Source organism: Populus nigra, chromosome 2 (assembly GCF_951802175.1).
Source record: "Populus nigra chromosome 2, ddPopNigr1.1, whole genome shotgun sequence".
NCBI classification, from domain to species: Eukaryota; Viridiplantae; Streptophyta; class Magnoliopsida; order Malpighiales; family Salicaceae; genus Populus; species Populus nigra.
Window position 1 is genome coordinate 46810975 of NC_084853.1, and position 23236 is coordinate 46834210.

Below are 23236 nucleotides of genomic sequence, written 5' to 3' on the forward strand. Positions count from 1 at the left end.
TAGAAACTAAAAAATAACAAAAATAAACCTCCATACCAAAATAAAATTAGAAAAATTTTAAGGGACACAATTGTATAATTTACGTGATTATTTAAGTTGTAAAACAAAAATGAATGTTTTTGAAACTTATAATGTCATCTATGTTTGTCACATTTTTCATTTCAATCCCCCCTTTTTCAATCTTACCTTTTCATGAGAATTTAAAAACAATTGCTCCTTAAATAGGACTTAATCGCCCAAAAGCAAAGTTCACAGACCAAATTGAAAAAAAATTGCAGAGTACCAAAAATACAATTAAAACCCGCTCGTTTTAGTATGTAAGTAATGCTGGGGAAGGTACATTGATCACGCCTTAGTTTTACTGTATTTACAATAATCGATCCTGTTTCATGTTTTTCATCACATTTGACCACTCTGAAATTTTAATATCAGGTGTGGTTAACGCCATTTCAGCTAAAAATACAGGTGGTGATTGTGTCAACGTAAAATATAGTATTTACCTAATATACACCAGAACGCAAGAGGTATAAGAATGCACGCACAAGCTCTCCTGCAGTAAATCTCCAGTACCACACGCCTTCCTCTTTCAAGCTCCTGCACGTATACTTTCAGTCTTCATACACCCAATGAGAGACACGAGGACCTGCACCTCTCTCTTGGTGTTGTACAGCCATGCTTAAATCAAGCAATTGGATTTGTCTTTTTACCCAAGGGGGATCATTAGGACTCAACCAAAGAGCTTCACCAGTATCCTTGTGCTTAAAATCTGGAGACACTGAGTTTTTCTTATTTTTCCTGTTATCCCACCATTCATGTGGGCTGGCGAAGAACACTTGCCACAAGTAAAGGTGGTTTTTGTGCCTTTCCTCTTCACAATGTTCTCCCGCTTTCCAATCAAGCAATTGAAGTTTTGTTTTGATCCACAGTGGATCATCTGGTCTCAACCACAGAGCATCACCACTAATCTTGTGCTTAAAATCAGGCAACTTTGAATTTTTCTTAAATTTCCTGTTATCCCACCACTCATGTGGGCTGCTGAAAAATGCTTTCCATAAGCAAAGATGGTTTTTGTTGTTTTCCATGCCAGTTCCAGCTGAATTTGTTACAAGAGATAAAAATGTATAAAGCATGGGAAGAGAGAACAAAATAAAATGAGTAAAACAAAGTTAAATCAGTCACTGCTATTCATCATATAAGAAACCATGGCCAGCCCAACCAAACAGTACGTTCCTTAGTCCCCCCACACTAATGCAGTCAGATCAGGTAACTTCATCTATGTGTTTTGATTCTTAATCCCCACACACTAAGGCAGTCAGATCAGGCAACTTTATATGAGTGTGAATGTGTGTAGCTTAGTTGAACATGCTAGGATTAGCAACTCAACAAATTAGTAGACACAATAATAAATGAGCTAACAATAAATTCCAAGCTTTCAAGTGACAGACACCTAGATATGCCAAAGACTTGGAAGTCATGTGTTAAGAAACAACCTAACTAAACCATCTCCCTTGTTAATTGAACTACAAGCCATTTGTAAGCTTCAATGCAGCTGTGTATTGTGCAGCAGCCGGGTGAGTGGGAGATAGGCTTTGCTTGAAAATAAGCTGCAATGCATGAAAGAAAAAATCATACCTCCTGAATATGGCTCCGTGTATTTTTGACAAGCACTTGATTCTGGTTCCTTGAATTTTAGGCAGGTCTCTGACTCTGGTTCCTCAAGGCTTTGGCAGTCTGACCGTTGATTATGTTGTGCAATGTAACACAATTCATTCGCAATTATCTATACATGCATATAAAAAAAAATCATTCCGTACTCACATATGTAAGGGTGTGTGACTGTGTTTGCTAATCTCTATGCTGACTCATCAAAGTGTTTAGAATAGAAATCTACTGGTATGGTTCAATCCCTTCAGAAACATAAAAATGTTTAATACTGCCTGATATAATCAATTCAATATCAGTAGACACCACCATCATCGTTCCTTTTAAACATTTAATTTAAGTGCACATTACTCAACCTTTACTCTGTTGTATCTGTTTTGATCTTCTTATACGCAGGGAAAAAAAATTAACCACACCATAACTAATCATAAATCATTAACAGTTCCATGCACTAATCAAAGGTTTAAATGATGTATCAAAGCAAACTAACAGTGAGTGTGGACACATCGAAAATCTAATACAATTCAAATTGCGAACCTTGTAACTGGAACTTGGATTTCCAGTCCTGTCAAAACTGAGGTAAGATTCTAAATGACCCGAAACATAGATAATATCGTTTGGCTTTACATGTTGAATGCACATTTTCGCCATTTCACACCACGTCTCCACTAGAATCCTGTTCACAAAACCTAACTATTAGTTAAAGGGACACAAAATATGCTTAACAAGTAACAAACTTTCCTTTAAAAGCTGACCTGAACCAGCGATTCGAATCATGTGGATCTCTTGCGTAGAGTAGAGTGTAACAACCAAATCCACCGCCTTTAGTTTTGTAGATTATCGGGGACCGATCCACTGTACCGATAAATCTAACCAAATTCACCAAACTCGGTTTCCATTCTACGGTGGACGGCCGCTGGGTTGAGATAGTGTGTCGATAAACTGCGCTATCATTGATTTCGTCTAACTCGTCTTCATCCGTAGAAGAATTCGAAAATCTAAGGTTTGCAGCAGACGATGAAGAGAAGGGAGCGAGTCTTTGAAGTGAAAATCGGGACAGGTTCCTAATCAGGAACCCGATACGATACGGCTTAATCATGCATTCAAAGCGTGGTTAGAGCTATTAGGCAGTGTGTTGTTTCTGATTAGGTATTTTCCGAAGATGAAGAGGGGATTTTCAGGCGGTATTTGAAGGGAGGAGTTTGGCGGGGGGGTTTTCCGAGTGTCTGGTTTAAAAACCCTAACAATTAGGGTTAATTATAACTACATACTTAACTCGTATTTTGACGTGGGTAAGATATTTTTCTATCAAATAAAAAAAATTATATATAAAATTTTTTAACATGTTTATATATTTACAAGTTAAAATATTTATACATTTAATTAAATAAATAAAAAAACATAAACGATAACTAAAAATTAAAATTTAAAAATTTAAAAAATAAATATAAATCAAGATGTTTAATCTTGTAAGACAAGACACTTACTTGGTTGTGTTTGCTAAATTTTTTTATTAAAATAATATTTTTATTCAATCAAACGATAATAAAAATAAAGATATAAATAAAATTAATTGAATAAAATAAAAAAATTACTATGTATAGCTATACATATTACAAATATTAACTGAAAATAAAAAAATATTATAAAAAATAAAGTTCAATTATACAAGAGATTAAAAAAATATAGATAAATTATAAAAACTCTTCAAAAACAAAGAATAAAACCATATAACATAAGGATTAATTTAAAAAAATATTAAAATAAAAACAAAAAACAAAGGCAAAACATTATTAGGCTTGACTCATTTCATCAGGGCTTATGCTCGGGCCTGCCCTAGCAACCAACACCACTTGACTCTTATTTTTTTTGTTGCAACTGGAAAGGATAATATGTAGTCTATTCAATTTTTTTGAAAAAAAATAATATGATATGTCATCTAATTTGTCCAAATTACGATTATTATGGTAACTAAAAAATCAAGGTTTAAGTTTTTTGATACGAAAACTGGTTTTTCAATAAATTGTTTGTACCCAAAACACCTTTAGTACCATTATAAACATGTTAAAGGCCTTAAAAATTCAAAAAAACATCATGAAAATCAAAATCAACTCGAAATCAAAAATCAAAATGAGCTCAAATATGTTATCTCATGAGTTTTAGATTAAAAAAACAATTGATATGAACTTTACTCGTCAAATGGAATAATTTGACACAAATATCGATAGTTTTGGTGATATAAATCGATATCAATAATATTTTTCTCTCTTTATCACCAGGATTCGGTGACCTTTCTCTCTCTCATCTCTTAATAGGGACTAAAAAAATAATAAAAATAATTTTTTATACCAAAATTAAACTTGAAAACATTTAAGGCACATAAATTATATAATTTGTGTTATTTTAAAAGTTAAAGGATCAAAGTGTATTTTTTCTGAAATTTCTATCACGTCATCAATATTTGATATATTTTTTTGTTTCAGTCTTTATATTTTTAATTTTACCCTTGACTCAGAAATCTAGTTTTGAATTAGAATTAAATCGTTTAAAATAAAACTTTGATTGCTAAAATAAATTGTTAAAAAATAAACAAAATCGTTCACAATGATTTGTGTATACGTGGAAAGTGTTGGCATCTACAGTTAATATCCGATGCGTTTTAATGTTTTAGTACAATTTAAAGCGGAAGAAAGAGGGATTAGATTTTGGGCCTTTGGAGATTTAGGGTTAGGGGGCTATTGCATGGGGCTTGAATTTAGTGAAAAATGACGGGCCGTTGTAGGCCCATATTTGTTGTAATTTTTTATAAGCACCTCTAACACAGTTTTTTTTTTAAAATTAAAAACGATTACAATTGTTTTATCCATGAATATTTTAATTTTTTTTGTATGATAAAATATAGAAGCATTACGATTATATTATCTATAAATATTTTATTCTTAGGATTTTTAATTTCAATTATAAGTGATAGAAATTAACAATATATGCATGAATAAGAACTGCATAAGTTCTTTTTGTTAATATGTTTAATTAAAGAAATTATCAAAGGAATAGTATGAATTTTATGAATATTTTTCTTTGAAGGATTTAAAATTAAATTAATACAATAACTAAAAATCTTGCAAGAAAAACTAAGAATCTAGTTTATTTATGAATTTGTTATGGCATGTAAAAATAACTAGAGTATTTTTCAAAAACATTTTTTACTTTAAAATATTTTTTCATATTAATTTTTACATCGAAAAATTAAAATAATTTAAAAAAGCTAAAAAATATTACTTTAATATTTTTTTTAAAAAAAAACAAATATATTTTTGAAACAAAACTAAACAGAGTTTGAAACGATCAACCAAGCACCTACTCGGGACCAGCAATAGTGCAATTAGATTCCGAGATTCAAAGGCATATCCCCAAATTACTTTATACATTTCAATGCAGTGAGCTGGCTTTTATTTATTTATTATAATTTCAAGAATATTCGTCTTTCAACTACCATGAATCTTTCCACACTATCCCTCCAGGCACTTCATTATGCACCTTGAATAAATTGACAAAAAGGTAAGAAACTACAGTGTCATTGCTTTCCTGATGAACAAACAAAAGTAGGGCATCGAAACTAACTTATCGAGATTGAAATTGTGGCTCGAGGGAACAAAATCTTACATCAACATGAGATAATGATTTTTTTTTTTTTGGAAAAGTAATGGGACGAGAATCCAAGGAGTATATCTGACTTCAGGACTTCATTTTTATTAACAGGGGCAACAAAAAGGGTAATAAAGCAATTATTTCTTTTTAGTTTTATTGTCGATGAAGAAACTATGTAAGTAATTCATAAATAATCTAGAACATGTATTGAATAACCTTGATTAAATAATATTATTGATGAAGCTCTAGAAATCTAAGTAATCTAGTAATAAGATATCAGGTTAAATAAATAAATAATTAATTACTCCTACCAATCTCATCTATTTTTTCTAATCCAGGTAGTTAATGACTTATACTTGATAGGGTAAGATGACTTATAACTAATATTTATAAAATATCTTCTTTGATAAAGGTAGAGACTCTCTGATACTTAAATAAGTGTCTTTTTAAAGAAAGGAAATACAAGAATATTCAAGAGAGAAATGTTATGAAAACATACATGCAGTAAAGAATGAAGATTGTAAAACTTTATTTTAAAAGTCTTCTTGTGTATTGATAATTCATGAGTTTTGTCCTTTTGTGAAAAGAAAGATATATAATATAATCTTATCCTGATATTATTTAATGAAGGATAAATATCCCTTACATCTGTATTAATATTTGATGGGAATATGGTGTAAGACTTTTATACATATAAAAGGTGTAGTGAGATTATGATTCAAAACGTCAAATGTACCTAAACCCATGAAAGTTAAGTTCTTTCCCGAGGCTAGACCTAGAGAGGTTGACCATTACTTTAGACATGTCAAGGGAGGATGATTATTCACTTGGACTTGACTAACTGCCAAGTCCAAGTGCCTCGAGTTTGACATGTTTGCTAGACTCACATGCCAAGGGAGGATGATCATTCCCTTGAACTTAACTAACTGCCAAGTTCAAGTGCCTTGGGTTTGACATGTTTGTCAGACAAGCGTTACCTTGGTTGACTGCCAAGTCTAAGTACTTTAGGTCTGACATGTTTATCAGATCTATATTATCTTATTTTCTTGAGCGTGCCAAGGGAGAATGATTATTTTACCACGTGTGCCAAAGGAGGATAATCATTATCTTGGACATGATGGACTGTCAGGTTCACATGTTTGTTAGACCTACATTACTTCATTCCCTTGGGCATATCAAGAAAGGATGGTCATTTTCTTGGGTGTTCTAAAGGAGGATGCGCATTCCCATGAACGTGTAAGGGGCTTGACATACTACCAAGCTCAATAGCGTCTGGGTGTGGCTGGCACCAAACCTAATGTGCCGGGGCTTGGCAGATTGCTGGGTCTGACATGGCCAAGCTTGATACACTATCACGCCCCCACTCAAGGTATGTCCAAGGAAGGAGGTTTTAGTTTTTTTAGGCTTGTTAAATATAGATTTATCAAATTTTATTTGATTTCAACTTAAATTTAAAATTTAAATGATATCTTGATTGATTAATTAATTAATTAAATCTTACTGGTATTAATTTATAGAGAGATTTAAATGTATAAATGCCATGAAAGGACTCGAAGAACTAGCAAAAGCAAATCCTGGAACGACCACCTTTAATTTTGCCGTGGTGCATCACAGACTTTGTCAACCATATAGTTTTTTCTATTCAAGATCATACAAGAAGAAGTCACTCTCAATTAATTACTTAAAGAAACAAGGAATTAACTTCTCTTAAGAAGTAAAATAAATTTAAGTCTATCTCTCCTCTCCCTCAAGTCCATCTCTATCGGAGTCCATTTCGCGAGCCGCGTCGGCTGCTGACCTTTGTAGGTACAGAAATGCCGTGTCTACCGATCCCAATTCCCCAACACAATTACTACTGCAAGCAAAGCTCGGTTACTAGAGTTTCAACCTCGTGTTTTTCGATGTTTGACTTATGTTTGGTTTTATTTATGTTATTAAGTTGGACTCGAATATAAAATAAAATTGTTAGATGTATCTCGATGGCTTATTAAAAAAGACTCAGTCAATGAATTATCTAATTAATTTACTGTTCAAACAATATTGTTTTTTTTTTTGAAAAAATCTTTTTGAATTTGGCATGGATAGATCAACTCAACTATCAATTAAATTCAACCAACCATTCAAATTAACCTAAGTTTAATAATAATGATCTCTATAATTAATTATTCTAGAAATATTAATTTGAATATGAATGTCTTGTTTAAAATTTACTAAATGAGTATTTGTTTTTATAGTTAAACTTGCTTTTTTAAATTATTTTTAAATTAAAATAATATTAAATTTATATTTTTTAATTATTTTGATATATTAATATAAAAATATCTACAAAAATATTTTATATTTTTAATAATTACATAAAATATACAAAGTATTTAAGAATATGATAATGGTTATTTTTTAAAATATTTTATTTTTAAAATTATATTAAACTAATATTTTTTTTAAAAAATCACATATCAAATAAAAAAAATATTTTTTTGAAATTTTTATTAAAAAGTAAATTTTGAATTAATAAAAAAAGCTCAGCCGAGCATATTTTATGTACGGGCAGACTGACTTTTAAAACCCAAAACAGAGTTTAAACTCGGCAAGTCAGATCCTAATATCCCCGCAAATCCTCAGTTTTGACAAAAAGGTTGGTGCAGCAACAACGACGAAGTAACCTAAGAAGTGCCTCTCTCCGAGAGGCTTAACAGCTAGCAACGATTACTACATCGGTCACATGAAGCTTTCAGGCACTTTCATTTCCTTCCTCTCCAAGCCTCCCAAATGCCTTTCTTTTCAAAAACTCCCTCCTCTTCTATGCCATCATCTCCCTCTGTTTCTTCCACAAAAGATAACAGCAACAACTGCAGTAACACTGCTGGTACTTCCTGTATTAACCGTGGCCAATCTTTTATGCTCAAGAAGATGGAACGGCAGAGGAAGCCTAGGCCTGTCAGCGAGCAGGACCTTGGCTGGAATTTAACCGACCGACCAAATTCGCCGTCTGGTGACCCTGATTCTGCCAAAAAGTCACGGTCTCCTAGCGGGACGGACCACTGGTCTTCGGTGGCCGTCCCGCATCCATTGCCAGTACCTGTATCACTTTTGACTAGGAGACAGGAGCCGTTGGGTTCCATTTTGGGCCATGGTCATCTCGGCTCACCCGAAGAAGGGCCGAACCATGTGGTAAGGAGGTAAGATCATTTTGTTTTTTTTTTTTTCAATTTGGTGGTAAAAAATAGTAGAAGGCAGTTGCATCAAATCAATCACAAGCAAGATAAATACTTCTGCTCTCTGCGTTCTTTCTTTCTTTTGTTGCTGCTGTTTTTTAAAGTTATTGCCTCAGATTCAAGTCACCCCCTTGTAACCAAGAACACAAAAAAGTGATCAAACTATAGGCCTTGACTGCAAGGAAAAGGCTAATTAGTCGTTTGAATATATGCACATCTCCTCTCCAAATTATCAGTGACAACAAATTTGAATAATGGATATAAAGATGGATATTGAGACAAATGAAATCTAAGGTAATGGATACATGCGGCAATTGTTATGATATATACTTCAGGATAATGTGATCAAATTCTGCTTTGTGTTCCGGAAATAATGTCTATGGGGTAATCTATTATGACGAGGTTAGGATTTGGAGGCAATCTTTAGAAACCTAAATATCGTGACATTGTCTGGTTCTGCTGTGTTGTGTCACAAATTTTTTGTATGTTAAGTTACATAGGGAATTGCTTGCTCCGCATATATTACTATGTTGATCTGCTCTATTGATTCGGCTATGGACCATCAGGAAAAACACCGATCACATTGCTACAAAATTTGCCAAACCTTCAAGCAATTTTCGTCAGAGGTTTTCTCAGCACGCAAATCTTGGCAGCACCAGTCGTGACTTAAGACTGAAAATTCAGGCCAGAAGTGCCCCGACAAGTGGTTTCTCAAGTCCTTCTTCCAGTCCACGACGATCAAATGCCACGGATCTTTTTGCTTCTCATGTTGCCACTGAATTGACTAAATCTCCAGGGAATAGTAACGGGGTTCTGTCTCATGATCTAAATATCGAAGGTGCAAATTACAAGTCCAGTTTGATTTCTTCTCCTAGGAGTGCTCCAATAAGTGGACTCCCAAGTCCTGCTACTGTTAGCCCACAAAGATCATACACTGGAGATTTTTTACCTTCTTTCGTGGCTTCTCAAGAATCGCAGGTTCGGTCAACTTTGAAGATTCCTGACTTGGGTAGGCTTGCAATCCATTCTTCACAAGGGCCACCAGTTAAAACTGTGTTTAGTCCTGATCATTCTCCACTTCGCAGCCCAACATTACAAAGTCCCTGTGTCGACCTTGAAAATAATTTTTATTTTCGATCACCTCATAAATTGGTTCAGGGAAGTTCCAAGGAGTGGCCTGAAAACAGTCGTGTAAGTGCTCACCCGTTTCCTCTTTCCCGGTTTCCTCCTCCTCATCCGTTGCCTCTTCCTCCTGGAGCTGCACCACCACAATCCATGCCATCCCCACCTACTATCATCCATAACACAATAGAAAAACTAAATGAACCATTAAGAAAAAATCAGTGGGTGAAAGGAAAACTTATTGGATCTGGTACATATGGAAGAGTTTATATGGGAACCAACAGGTAAGCTAGTAGTTCTGAAGCTTTTGTGCTTCTTGTTTCTTGATTTTCTGCTTCTGTGAAATTTAATTGGTTGCTTTTATATGACAGAGTGACTGGAGCCTCATGTGCAATGAAGGAAGTTGATATCATCCCCGATGATCCAAAATCTGCTGAATGTATAAAGCAGTTGGAGCAGGTTATCTTTGGAGTTCCTTATAGGCATTTTAGCAATTTCAATTCACCATATCCATCCTTATAATTGCAAATATTGAGGACAAATTCAGAAGCGGCATCTAATCAAGTTGACTGGGGATTCTATTTTCATTGGTTGCAGGAAATCAGAGTTCTACGTGATCTAAAGCATCCAAATATAGTGCAATATTATGGCTGTGAGATCGTGAGTATTCCCTTGTCCCATCTACTAATTTATCAGTTTAATTTGAGTTCCTATAAGTTTCTTCTCGTTTGATGATTTAGGGAGCATTTTGTTGTGTCCAGGTTGATGATCAATTTTACATATATTTGGAGTATATTAATCCAGGATCGATCAATAAGTATGTTCGTGAACATTGCGGACATATGACAGAATCTATAGTCCGCAATTTCACTCGCCATATTCTCTCTGGATTGGCTTATTTGCACAGTAAAAAGACGGTCCACAGGTGGGTGATTCATGTTTGATGAAGAGTAAAAATGAACTCCGTTAACAGGCAGTTATCACACTAGGCCAAATGTCTTTCAATAAATTGTGAAAAAAATAGAATCTTGCAAAGAGCCACACCATTATCATCCATAGTCATGCTTAGAAAGAGAATAATACATGATTGTTGGACTAAGAACCCTGAATGGAAGCATGATGTGTGTCTGTCATAAAAGTTGAGGTTTTTTTCCTGCTGTGCAGTTTTAATAATTTGCACAATTATGATCTGCAGAGACATTAAAGGTGCAAATTTGCTTGTTGATGCATCAGGAGTTGTTAAGCTCACAGATTTTGGGACGGCAAAACATGTGAGTTTTGAATAACTTTGGACACTTTGTAGGGTTCTAATTACAAATTTTGCACTTTTCTCACCGTGGTTTTTTGTTTCTGTGCAGCTTACAGGACTATCATATGAATTGTCCTTGAAGGGCAGTCCACACTGGATGGCTCCAGAGGTACTTCATGATGAAATTATTTATAGATACATACCTTATGTGTGTGCTTACATGGCTTATTGATGCATTTTCCTCGAACCCATTCTTTTATTCAGGTCATTAAAGCTGTAATGCTGAAAAGTGGCAATCCTGAACTTGCTTTTGCTGTTGATACATGGAGTCTGGGTTGCACCATCATTGAGATGTTTACTGGAAAACCTCCATGGGGTGACCTTCAGGGGGTGAGCTCGTAACTAGACTTTACTCCCCTTATTTGTTCACAACCCAGGTTTTTGAAAATTAGAAAGATACCAATGGTCACATTGCTAAGTGTATATTCAACTTTTGGTTGAATTTGGAATATAAGGAAATAACATTTTCATTGGAAAATTTGTTTTTCTTTTTTCTTTTTTCTTTTATATTGCTAATTTTCATTCTTTGCTTTCCAAGAATGGCTAGATCTGCACTCATTTTTGAGCATGCATTTAAGATACTAGGTCTTGCAGCATTTGGCCTAATTCCTTTGGAGAGCATGTGCTTGGTCTCTTGACAGGGGTGCATTACCTTCCAATGTTATATGATTGCTCTTTCGACATGACCTTTAGAAAAAGACTACCATTTCTTAAGTAATCTAGGGAGAAAGGAATTTCTCTGAAAACTACTCATCACTGTTTCTCCTTGCTAATTTCGACTTAGCTTGTAGTGGAAAATAGCTAATATTCTTTGAAGAATAAGATATTGCATCATGTATGTCGTGATTTAACAGGATAGGAGAGCCTGGTAATAGAATCCTGAAACTGTATCAATTATTCAATCTTTGACCAAAACACCTCTCTTTCCTGGGTGTGATCGATTGACTTTTTGATCAAACAACAAAACATACTGGTTTCTGTTGTTTGCATGTTAGTTCTTGATTGGTTCCTTGCTTTGTTTGTCCTCTTCAGCATTGAAGAGGAAGTACAAGCTCATTCGTTCTTCATTTCTTCAACTTGAGGATTTCATGTATGTTCTGATTCAGAATTTTGATGCAATGATTGGTACATATCAGGCTCAAGCTATGTTCAAGATATTGAATAAAGATCCACCTATGCCTGAAACCTTGTCACCAGAGGGAAAAGATTTCCTTCGTCGTTGCTTTCGAAGGAATCCAGCAGAGCGTCCATCAGCTATGATGCTACTTGAGCATCCTTTCGTGTGCAAGTCAAGCGATCTTAATGTGTCAGCAAGCAGAGAAGCAATACCTGCAGTGAACCTTGAGGTGAGCATCAGATACTAGTTCTTTAATCTATTGATCTAAAAGAATTTCATTATAACCTTAAAGTGTGCACAAAATTATTATGCTAATTATTTGGGGTGCCTTTTGTAGGATAATTCACAGAGTTTGAGAGACCGCACCGCAGAAAATGATGTGTCGCCAACCTGCCCAGGCATGCGGATGAGGAACCATCGACTGCCAAGTAGCAGGTAATGTATTTATTTGCAACCACTACTAGCAAAATATTTACTTATGAATTTCACTCTCCAGTTGCTAGTTTCATAGATTATAATTATTTTTCTTTTTGTGATTGTACACCCACAGTGAGACCAGTCAGCAAAGCCATGCTTACACATTCAACTGTGCTGCAACTTCTCATCACCCACCTTGTTCAACACTCGAACCTCGCCCTTATCTAATGGCAGCACAACTAGTTCATGGTTCACATAATTTCATCTCTTCTTCAAATGTTTCTAGCAATGTGCATTTAAGGAGTCATGGAAGGGAAATTCCACATATCTGAATCATGTGTTGATTGTCATGAGGTAAGAAAGCAAGGTAGAAGCAAAGCTGCAAGGTCCAATGGAGATTCTCAGATTGCCATTAGAACATCTGGTGACTCACATTTGATTGGAGGTTCGATATATTATTTCTGAAAACCTCCTGCAAATATTTCCTCATTCTTCGTTAGGTTTAGTGTTTATATAAATATAAAGGATTTGTGATTCAAAGGATAATTGATGTATATAGAAATAGTGTACACCAATGTAACAGAAAAAAAGTTTAGAAGAAATGCATTGATTATTTGTAAGCATGTTTGGTGAAAATAACTACATTTTTCAGACTAATTGTAGATTATAATCACAGGTATCTTCTTTTTCCCAGATTTTGATTCGCTTAACGATTCTTGGTTCAGCTGGTTATTTTTTAATACCATGGTACGCCATGTAATAAATGAAATTTGTTGGCATAGTTGTCATTTCTAGCTCGGAGACTAACTTGGGAAAAAAAGCTTGAGTTATTAAATCATTGAGTCAATTCATAGGTTAACCGGTTCAACTTGTGTTAATGTTTTTTGAGATTCAACTTAAAACCTAGCTCTCGAGGTAGGTTTTGAATCTCAAGTTCTAATCTACTAGGTTAGTGCAGGTTTAATGACTGTATTTTGGTATCTGTTAAGGCTTAATAACGAGGAAGTGTCCATTTATAAGTGTCTAGATGACTTGGAATAAATTATCTTTGAACATTCACCACGTAGGTCAGATTCCTTTTTAGGCCGACATTATTACTGTTCTTGACCACCTTTCTGCCAGTGGAACGAATTCTACTCTCTGCGTGTCTATCTTTTTTTTTTTTATGGATGAATGAGAATTATCATTGTCTAGCTGAAACCCATCTATGTTCATTCTTGGAACTCGTGAAAATATTAAAGACAGAACCGAACCCGTTTTGGTTTCCAATGAATTATTAAAGACAGAACTCGTGAAAATATTAAAGACAGAACTGCAGTGCAAGGCATGAGAGTGTTTATTGGAGGGAATGGTGATTATGGTGTTTTACTGGTGTTGTCAAAGGTATGTATGTGTATGTGCAAGGGATGGTCGTTGAGATGGATAAAGAAGTTTGGCTTTTACTTACTGATCAACTAGCTACTGCACCACATGTTCGTAGAGAGGGTGCTATTCTAAATTTTCCAACTTGTTTATCTGAAATAGTTCAACTTATACAATTAGATTATGATGTTAACTGATGAGAGCAGTGACAAGGTTTCTCTCCAACTGTTTGTTCTTATTTCAGATATACATGCTGTATCATATCATATACTCTATTCAAAGCTTGAACTTTCTTTGGTTTGCCTGATGATTGAGTCATGAACTCCAACAAGAATTTGAAGTCGGGCATTGCTAGATAGTCTTACACTAGTTGACGTGGGTGGCCAAAATTTGAAAATGATGATCTCCCATGATAGCCCATGCTTATTTTTGGCATCTCGAACTGCTGTACTTTCCTTTTCTCAGAAGTAGAGAAATGCAAAATTGTAATGTTCAGTTGACTCAACCAGGGTAATTGTGTTTTGGTGTTATTTTAAGTTGTCCTTGATCCATACGATTAGATTTATTTGGTGCTCGATTCATCATCCAGACTAAAGCCCAAGACAAAGGTTGGGTGCCTGACAAAACGATTTTTACTAATGAAAGGATCCTCAAAACACAAGGCAAATTCTACTGTGCTGGTACCAATGCTTGAGCCCTTGTTCATAGGCTTTGGAACCACAAGACCGGGGGATCGTTGGTAATTTCTACGATGACTTTCTAAGATAACTTTAGCCAGTGGTGTCTGTTCTGGACAAACCATGTCTGCTTTCATAATTCTTGGGGCCAATGGTTAAGCAGAAAGCATGGAGAGGGAGGTGCTTGTCCTCTCATAACCGCAAGCAACGGACAGAGCTTTAAAATGTGCATCGTCACATCTTTAGGTAGACTGCACGTCCAATAGTTTCCTGCTTGCGAGAACGATGACTGGTTTCTGTCAAGCTAAAAACATCCTGGGGACGTTTCCATAAAGAAATGGTTGGTCAAATGTTCATGAAATTTAGAATTCTGCTCTGGAATATTTATTTATTCCTTTCACTATTTTCTCGGCAGAGCATACCTACCATGAATTTCAGAACGTGATCTGGTCTTCTGACAATGAGGTACTGGTGGTAATCAATTGAACCCCACTTTCGAATGCACTGGTGGTGGTGGACCATCGGCGGCTATCAAATCCATTTTGATTTTTGACAAGGGCAATTACCGAGAGACTAGTTTCTTGGGTCGTATGGCCCAACTCCAATTGGGTCGGCTCCCTGTTAAGGGCTAATCGGACGGCATTTGAGAACGGTAATTTAGTATAAGGATTATTACTGTTATCAATCTGAACATTAGTCATGCTTGAAGTTCCTCACTGCCGAACGAGGAAGAACGTCCAATAGCATAGGGTTTCTAGTTCGGCACCGGCTTTTTTCTCTTGGGAAGAGATTATAGGGCAGATTCTCCTAGTGAAAGTCAACCTTAATTCCTAATAAAAAGGTTCCCACTAAATAAAATAATTTTTCAAATTACATTATTATTTAGGTGTGCTAATCTATGAACCAACGAGCCGTTTAGTATTTTCAGAGCTTGTCTGCTATGATTTTTTGGTTTTTGTTTCGGAATCGAAAATTGTGTTTGCTTTAAAATATTAAAATACAATTAACAACTACTATCATAGCTTTTCAAATTCATTTACAAAATTAAATAATTGTTTTTTAATGATATCATATTGTGAGGGAAAAAATTCGAGTAATTGGATTAAACTATCGGTAATGAGTGAAACAAAGTCTATTTTTTTTATTAAAATAATATTATTTTGTTATTTTTTAAAAACAAAAATCCTTGAAATTAATCTTTTCAAGATCTTAATTCGATCCTTAATCACAAATTTTCCAAATCAATCTATAATAATAACAACTTTGCAATTGTATATTTAAAAGAAAAGTACAGGGTTTTTTTTTAAATATGTTTTTAGGAATGAAAGCGGGTTAATCAGTGTGGGCTATGGCGTTATAGACAGTGGTGTGCATGCACAATGTGCTAGGGAGTGGAACTTTGAAATTGAAAATGGTTGAGGTTGTTTTGTTTTTCATGGCATCTTATTTACGGCACTGGTTTTCTAAAACTTGTTTATTTATGGTTAATAAAATCAATTAATAAAAAACCTTTCTAATCAAGTAAAAATTTAGCTTGTTTTTTTTTTAAATATTTTTCTTTTATTTTTAATAGAAAATACTTTTTTAAAAATTGTGAGAAATTAAAAATTATCTTGTTATTTATATCAAATTTGATCATTAATCTTTTAAATACTAAATATTTTATTTTGATTTTTTTTAATTTTATTTTTTAAAATTTAATTTGATTTTTATACTTTTCTTTATTTTTTAATTATTATTTATTTTATTTAAAATAATTTATGAATTTTTTTTAAAATTTTAATGTGTGTTTATATATATATATATATATATATATATATATATATATATATTAAAAAAAAAAAAAAAAGAGCGCTCGTCGAGCGAAGAAAAGGGGCTTAAAGTAACAGAGTTGTCCTGCAAAAGCTCGCAGACGTTTTTATGAAAAGAGCTTGTCTAGAAAAAGGTCCCGGACTTTTTACTGAGTCACTTCCTTCAGATTCCCTGACTTTTCTGATTACTTTCTCCTTTTCCCTTTGTCCTCTTACCGTCCCAAGGTTCTTTACTCAATTTTTGTACCTATAAAATAGGGAAACTCATGACCTATGCCACTGGGTAGATCCATGGCCTCTCTCTTTTGTTTGAATTATTTTGACACAATCTCTCTCCCTCTCGGTCTCTTGAGACCAGTAAAATGGTATTCGTTTCATTTAAAGCTTTAAAGCTCTGCTACATTGAGCCCATTTGTGCTTCCTAGTTGTCTTTTCTCTACCGGTAAATTTCAAGCTACATGTCGATGGTACCACTCGGTTATAGCTCAAGAGATTCAGCTCAAAAGATCCTGCTCTTTCGTGTTTGAGAAGCTCGAAAATCCGTTAGGTTTTGTTTCTTTTCAAGAGCTGTTAACTATTCGAAAACAAGACACTCAGGTTCTTTATCTGTGCGGTGTTTTTTCCTCCATGTCCCCTCGCATTTTCAAGTTTAAATCTTTTCGAAACCCAAGTCTATTTTCACTGATTTAAAGCATTTCTCTTTCAAGTTTCATAAGAAGCATTTCAAGGGTAGCTAGCTAAAAATGTCGATGCTGTTAGACCAGCAACCACCGCCAATGTCTGTAACCCCGCAATCTTTCAACACCTACTCAACGCACGCTTCAATTGGTCCAGCTATTGCAGTACTTGTAGTGATCATGGTCTTTGGTGTACTTGCTGTTATGGTTGGAAGGCTCTGCTCGGGAAGGAGAATCATGGGTTATGGCCAGTACGATATGGAGAGTTGGGCAGAGGTAAAATGTTCTTCCTGCATTGATGGAAGGATTAGCCCCCTGGCCCCCCCACTTTCGAGGTCAAGTGTGCCTGCCACCTCTAGTTCAGCCTCGACGCCTGCCCAAACCCAACAAGAAACCAAGCAAGAAGAGCAATCTCCTCAACACCCACCTGAAAATCTTGATTCTTAAACGTGGGAGGTTTGACTTATTACTTGAATGTATGTGTTGGAGCATTGCTGCTTATGAACTGTAACGATGAGCACATTTTGTGACTCTTGGATGTCATTGATATCAAAGGAAAATTGCTGTTGCTTCAGTAGTGGCACCATTTTTTGGGCGAAAATTAATTCGTTGAGGAAGATTAGTATCCATTTGTTTTGCTCCTTGTTGTAGTCTCAAGAAGATTTGACTTGCATTCCATTCCCACTCTCACTTGTTCCTTTTGCCTACTAAAGTGGGAAATGGCTTTATTCCAGTGTCTTATGCATATGATAATTTATTCTTAGAAATTATGTATCATTATTGCTTACGAATTATTACCATGAGTACATTATGAGATGTTAACATTGCTGGGGGAGGCCACATGGGTTGAAATAAATCACTATTGCTTCGGCCTTAGCACCCTTTTTGTGGTGGATTACTTGCTTCCTTTCATGTTATGGAATCGAAAGTCAGGAGAATTGAGGTTTTCTTTTACCTTGTTCACTGTTACAGTTTTAAGAAGATTTAGCATGCATTCCATTTCCGCTAAACATTGTTCTTTCCCCACGAAAGCAGAAACATTAGCCTCCATCACAAAATCCCATCCCAGGAACCAAAGGATCAAATCAGATTCAGAGCACCAGGGTATCAACCCAAACACAGTGGAAACTGGCAGTCCACGATTATTTAGTACAAGGCTATTTTAACTAGTGAATTAGATTCTAAGAATTTCCAACATAAATCCTGTGGCATGGATGCATAGTTTTCATCCCTTAAATCTCTTCGTAATTCTGATTCTTATCGATACCTAATCAGCTTTCTAACTCCAAAAAGTCCTTCACTCTTTCTCCCATGCCATGAGAAGAAATAAGTACGCTTTCCTAAGATAAACAAAACAGTCTTCGGAGGCCGGTGAATTTGTTTTGCTAAAGGCCAGAAGCCACCAGGGAAAACAAGGAGGCCAACTTGGCAGAAGATGTTTTAAAGGTTTTTTCAACAACAAAACTATTAACTGAATGAATGTCTCCTATCATTTTGTGCTCGTGCCTGGCTTCCTCAAATTGACTGGTCCTACATCCGCCAGTTCACTTGAAAGTCTACAACACTAAAGACCTACGAAACCAAACACGGGGTTAGTGACTTGCTGGAACCCGGCCAGTATTGAAGCAATATGATCAACATAATTCTAGGACCAGCTGTCTGGTGTATTGTTAGTACTATTTCTATTATATTAGGGTCCATTATACAAAACCCGTTAGGGTTAGCTAGGGTTAGTTATCCACATCTCTATATATATGTAATATACATATACATATTTATTATTAAAGAGAGTACACAACAACAACTATAAGATTATAGCTCATTGTTCTATTAGAATTATGCATGATCATATTGCTTTAATAGCCGGAAGAAAGCTACAGCTAATATACTTGTATCGACAAAAACAATGGCTGTTCATTGGGTTAAAGAAAGAAGATGGAAAGAATAAGGAAAGAAAAGGATGCATTACTGTAGTTGCTGATGTTCAAACTTGTAAGCGTAGGCATACAATCATCTTCCTGTGGCTGTTCGCCAATCTAGACACTAATTTATCCTTGTCTATGCATTGTAATTCAAAAATGTATCTCGTGTAAAACTTACATGGTAATTTTATCTGTTCTGAACACAAAATATAGTCAACCACTATTATTCTGTGCCCGTTTTATTTTGAGAAGATGAGAGAGGCCAGCAACTACATGTAGTCGACTGCTTGGAATTCCTGTCTTTGCCAGTGCCCTCCCATTTTGGTCCAGCAGAACAAAGCAAGGAACGTATTTTATGTCATAATGAAGTAACTGCAGACAAACAATAAAAAGTAATCAGCGAGCACATCATAGCAAACTAATGCCAATTCAAGTCTTAGAGATTACACCAGGTTAAAAACTTAAAAAAGCAGAAGAACTGCTAAGCGTATTGATATTTGTTTGTGTTGTGGGGTAGTCTCATCATCAAGTCAAAATTCCACTAGCTCAACTGCAGGCTTATGATGGTGAAGGTTTATGGTAGCAAAAGGTGTTATGATAGCAAGATGGTTAGTAGATGAAGATGAGACAGAAACAGTATATAGAAGTTTGTGGATGCAATGAAAAGGGGCATCAAGAAGTTTTGACAACCAGCAATGCAATAAACTCCAAAGAATGTAATTCTCAGAAGCAGCTTTCTCTGACTCCTGGCCTACACCTCCAACTATGTAAGATGTTGATCAAAGCAGTAGGTAAGAAGACCATCATATCTTAATGTCACAACCTACAAGATCATTGCATCACCCTATTCGTTCAATGCTGTTTTACTTTTAATCATTATCTAAAATGCCAAGAATCCTAAAATTACAAGCAACACAATAAAATTAGATCCCGGAGTTCTGTTTCTGCTTGCCACAGAGAGATCACAGAGCCATCTGTGTGGCAATGGGCAATGATCAAATCTAACAGCTCCATCACATAACAAAACAATGTTATTGTTGCTCACAAAGCAGAATTGGACAAAACTAAATAACAGCACCAATTAGGGAATTCCTCATTTTACACTTGAGATTTTCAAATTCCCACTTTTTACAAACAATATAATCAGGAGGTGAGTGCAATACCTCAGGCAGCCATTTCTCGTTCTCTGCATCTGCCATTACAACATTGAGCCAACTTGAGTTTCTACCCTCTACCTCCAGGACAAAATTAAGCAAAGAGTTGCACAACCTGCATCTAGGCGAATAAAACTCAAGCACCGTAGCCTCTTTACCACTTGCCAGTGCCGAGGCAAATGCTCTTTGCTCTGCTTCTCCTTGCTCTTCAGGAGTCAAGACCCTTTTTTTATTCTTCAAAAAGTTATCTTGGCCAGTTCTCGCACCCAGATTGATAGGATTAAAATTATAGATCCAAGAATTAGAGGATTCTGAAACCGAGTTCAACGAATTAAGCGCAACGGATCCCAGACTCTGCAAGGACCTGAACAGCCAAGGACTTTCAAAGGTGCAGACTTTCCCATTTTTCGCATGTCGATCAACATCCCACGGCCATTTCAGACAAAACAAAGGTTTTTTAGTAACAGGATCCATTTTCACCTGATTCTTTTCCGGGGTTACAGAACATAAGCACCAAGACTTTCAGAACCCAACACTGAAACAAGTACTAGATTTACTGCATGGTATAGACAACTAAGACAGTGAGACAACATGCAGACAAGTACTAAGATTACAAAGTTAAGTATGCAATAAGCCTTAAAGGTTCCTTTAAAGACCAAAAACCACCAAGCATAAACCCTAAGCTAAAATTAACATATTGGAGCTTCAAAGAGTTAAACTTTGATAAAATTTAAAACAGATTGGTGTGTCTGGATCCATACACATACCTTCTGGGTTTTCCAATTTGGCATTAAACAAAGAAAATTCTGTATGAGAGAGTGAGAGTAAGAGATGATGTAACAAGCCAAAGCAAGCACTCACCGAGGACAAAGAAATGGCACAGTAGCCATGATAGGCAGCAAGAGAACAATGCACATATTGGGCTGCGATCTAACTGTGGGCTTAGCTTGGATTTCACACCGGCCTGCTTTCGCACTAACAATAGTAGTAACTTCTATTTATGTCAAATATTTATTTATATTCTTCTTGTTTTTTTCTAAACAAATATTCTTTAATTTTCGTACTCTACAAATTCGTTCTGCTAATCCTTTTCTGAATTTTTTAATTAATCAAGCTAAATTATTTCAAGATTAAATATTAATTATGCCTATTGATGTGATATTATCAATTACTTTTCATTTATGAGATAATTTTTTATAGATGAGATATTAAAATAAAAAAATTATAAACTCTAAATAAAATTTTTTTATTCAAGCTTATTTTTTTCTAAGCTCCCATATGTTGATTTTAGCTTAGGGTTTATACTCTATGCCAATACTAGGTGGTGTTTTGTATTTAAAAGAATATTTAAAGCTTATTGCATATTTTGTAATTACTTGAATTTCTATAGTTGCCTAGTGATTTAATCACTCAATTTACCAATAAGTGATTGGTGGTGAGTGAAAGTGACTTTCTATCTAAAAAATAGTAAAAACATAAGTTGAATTTTTTAGAAACACACTTGTTGATAGATATTTTTATCTCACATTTCCGACTCAAAAGAGTTAGTTACATGCCAAATAGGCCTAAAGATAACTTTAGTTAGATAAAAAAAATCTTTTAGCTCAAGTTAGTTGCTATTACAACGACTCTGTATTTTTCATTGTACTAGAACTGATATTACTGAATTTTGTTTAACTATTTTTTCAATTTTTATTTGTGATAAAAGTTTTTCTTTAAAAATTTACATATTTTCATATGGAAGTGATTTTCCGAATGGAAAAAAAATATATTCTTTTGCACAAAGCAAGCTCTACCATGACTCTAGTTCTACAAAAATTTTCTCACAAATGCAATAAGATTGATATCTCATAAGGTGATTTTTCCTAACTAAATTAAAAAATTAATTTTTTTAGTTAATTATTTTCATCGATTGGTTTAATTTTACATAAATTGATAGTTTTTGTAAAAACCAGTGTAAAATTTTATTTATCGCAATGGTTTTCGTGGTTGTAATAAAATCCTAGCCAAAATTTTATGCGAGGGTTATAATAAAATTTTGGAAATAAAATGACCAAGTTAAAATTTGAAAGAGTTTAAAAGGTTACATGAGGGGTGAAACTGAAAGGGATTAAAAGTTGAAAATTTTTAAGCTAAATGAATAAAAAGGGTAATTAGGGGTCTATTGTGCCTTTAGAGAGAGAAGTTAGAGAGAAAACCAAAAAAGGCACCCTACTCCATTGGTCATATCTTCCCTATCTACTATTGGATCCGACTTGTATTATGATATGTTCTTCTCATTGGCCTCTATATCCTCATCATTGAGTTTTATTTGATCAGTTTTTCTTTAAGAGAAACGACCCTCAAAAGTTTTCTGGAAAAATACTATGCAGGGCAGTCAGCGTAGCCAAACGTTTTCTTCTTCTTTCATCACTAGATCATGCTAAAATTGGGATATGGGTGCACCTATATGTTCTCTTGAGTCTAAAAAGGTGGAGATTGAAAACAAATACTTTGACAAGAGTTAACTCATCGAACATTGCTAATTTCAAGTCAGTTCAGTTTGTTCTCGATCTGCGAAGATCTAACCGTCTAATGTTTCTAATTTTTAGATATGTGCTGCAAAACATTGTATTTCATGGTTTCACTGATGGGTTTAGATTGATTCATATATGTTTGGGAGTAATTGTGATTTGAACTTGCTGTTCAGTTTTGTGTGTACTATTTCAACTCATCTAATTGTTATTTGGGCTACTGTTTCAACTCCATTGCTATGTATTGTTACTCCAATATTCAAATCCACCATTTTTATTTAGGTTACAAGGTGGTAAGCCCTTTTATGAACATTGATTGTGTATTTTTTTACTTGTTATGTATTTTTGAAATTGTTAGTATTTTGTAAATGTTGAGTCAGGCTTGGTGAAAATATTGATGGATGAATTGATGATGAATTAGTGTTTGAATGTGTGAAAAAGTAGTGGGTAACCATTCAATTTGCTGTGTGATGTTTTGAGATTTTTAGTAAAGATAAAAGTGTAATTTTTTTTTCATGATAGGGTGTTTAGATTGTTGAAATTGTGATTAAATGTTGTTATGGTACATGAATAAACAACTGGTCAAGTCTCAATTTGATGAATTATGTGAGAATTTTATTTATTTCATTT

At 34.6% G+C, this 23236-nt stretch overlaps 4 protein-coding genes across 6 annotated transcripts; 2 read left to right on the plus strand and 2 right to left on the minus strand.

The window, feature by feature from the left end:
- Positions 1–289: 289 nt before the first annotated feature.
- Positions 290–2908, minus strand: LOC133681822 (protein OSB1, mitochondrial-like). The gene is made up of 4 exons (XM_062104977.1): positions 2418–2908; positions 2200–2338; positions 1633–1780; positions 290–1093 (listed from the first exon to the last, which is right to left on the minus strand). Exons 1-4 carry the CDS (start codon positions 2759–2761, stop codon positions 609–611), a joined length of 1116 nt encoding a protein of 371 aa, XP_061960961.1. The 5' UTR covers positions 2762–2908; the 3' UTR covers positions 290–608.
- Positions 2909–7903: 4995 nt separating this feature from the next.
- LOC133681940 (mitogen-activated protein kinase kinase kinase 5-like) lies at positions 7904–13183 on the plus strand. Of its 2 annotated transcripts, none has more exons than XM_062105148.1 (11): positions 7904–8489; positions 9092–9931; positions 10019–10106; positions 10245–10307; positions 10409–10572; positions 10843–10918; positions 11006–11065; positions 11161–11286; positions 12063–12302; positions 12411–12508; positions 12624–13183. In XM_062105148.1, the coding sequence occupies exons 1-11, from the start codon at positions 8080–8082 to the stop codon at positions 12820–12822; spliced, it is 2364 nt and encodes a 787-aa protein (XP_061961132.1). In that variant the 5' UTR covers positions 7904–8079; the 3' UTR covers positions 12823–13183. The 2 variants fall into 2 exon arrangements, with proteins under 2 accessions (XP_061961132.1, XP_061961133.1); XM_062105149.1 differs by having other exon boundaries at positions 7905–8489; positions 12093–12302.
- Positions 13184–17083: 3900 nt separating this feature from the next.
- On the plus strand, positions 17084–17464 carry LOC133683036 (uncharacterized). Its single transcript, XM_062106550.1, has one exon. It carries the CDS (start codon positions 17084–17086, stop codon positions 17462–17464), a length of 381 nt encoding a protein of 126 aa, XP_061962534.1.
- A 616-nt stretch (positions 17465–18080) lies between these two features.
- Positions 18081–21000, minus strand: LOC133681727 (uncharacterized). Of its 2 annotated transcripts, XM_062104846.1 has the most exons (4): positions 20861–21000; positions 20103–20649; positions 19118–19311; positions 18081–18589 (listed from the first exon to the last, which is right to left on the minus strand). In XM_062104846.1, exons 2-3 carry the CDS (start codon positions 20565–20567, stop codon positions 19153–19155), a joined length of 624 nt encoding a protein of 207 aa, XP_061960830.1. In that variant the 5' UTR covers positions 20568–20649; positions 20861–21000; the 3' UTR covers positions 18081–18589; positions 19118–19152. The 2 variants fall into 2 exon arrangements, with proteins under 2 accessions (XP_061960830.1, XP_061960829.1); XM_062104845.1 differs by lacking the exon at positions 18081–18589 and having other exon boundaries at positions 18963–19311.
- Positions 21001–23236: the final 2236 nt, after the last annotated feature.

Bases quoted from the DNA above. Each gene is read 5' to 3' on its own strand.
- LOC133681822 (XM_062104977.1), bottom strand. From the start codon at position 2,761: ATGATTAAGCCGTATCGTATCGGGTTCCTGATTAGGAACCTGTCCCGA. The intron at 2,339-2,417 runs GTCAGCTTTTAA...TTTTGTGAACAG, and splicing joins GATTCGAATCGCTGGTTCAG to GATTCTAGTGGAGACGTGGT. The intron at 1,094-1,632 runs GTATGATTTTTT...TAACAAATTCAG, and splicing joins CACGGAGCCATATTCAGGAG to CTGGAACTGGCATGGAAAAC.
- LOC133681940 (XM_062105148.1), top strand. From the start codon at position 8,080: ATGCCTTTCTTTTCAAAAACTCCCTCCTCTTCTATGCCATCATCTCCC. The intron at 9,932-10,018 runs GTAAGCTAGTAG...TTTATATGACAG, and splicing joins GTTTATATGGGAACCAACAG to AGTGACTGGAGCCTCATGTG. The intron at 10,919-11,005 runs GTGAGTTTTGAA...GTTTCTGTGCAG, and splicing joins ATTTTGGGACGGCAAAACAT to CTTACAGGACTATCATATGA.
- LOC133683036 (XM_062106550.1), top strand. From the start codon at position 17,084: ATGTCGATGCTGTTAGACCAGCAACCACCGCCAATGTCTGTAACCCCG.
- LOC133681727 (XM_062104846.1), bottom strand. From the start codon at position 20,567: ATGGATCCTGTTACTAAAAAACCTTTGTTTTGTCTGAAATGGCCGTGG. The intron at 19,312-20,102 runs GTATTGCACTCA...GTTTGTCTGCAG, and splicing joins ACGAGAAATGGCTGCCTGAG to TTACTTCATTATGACATAAA.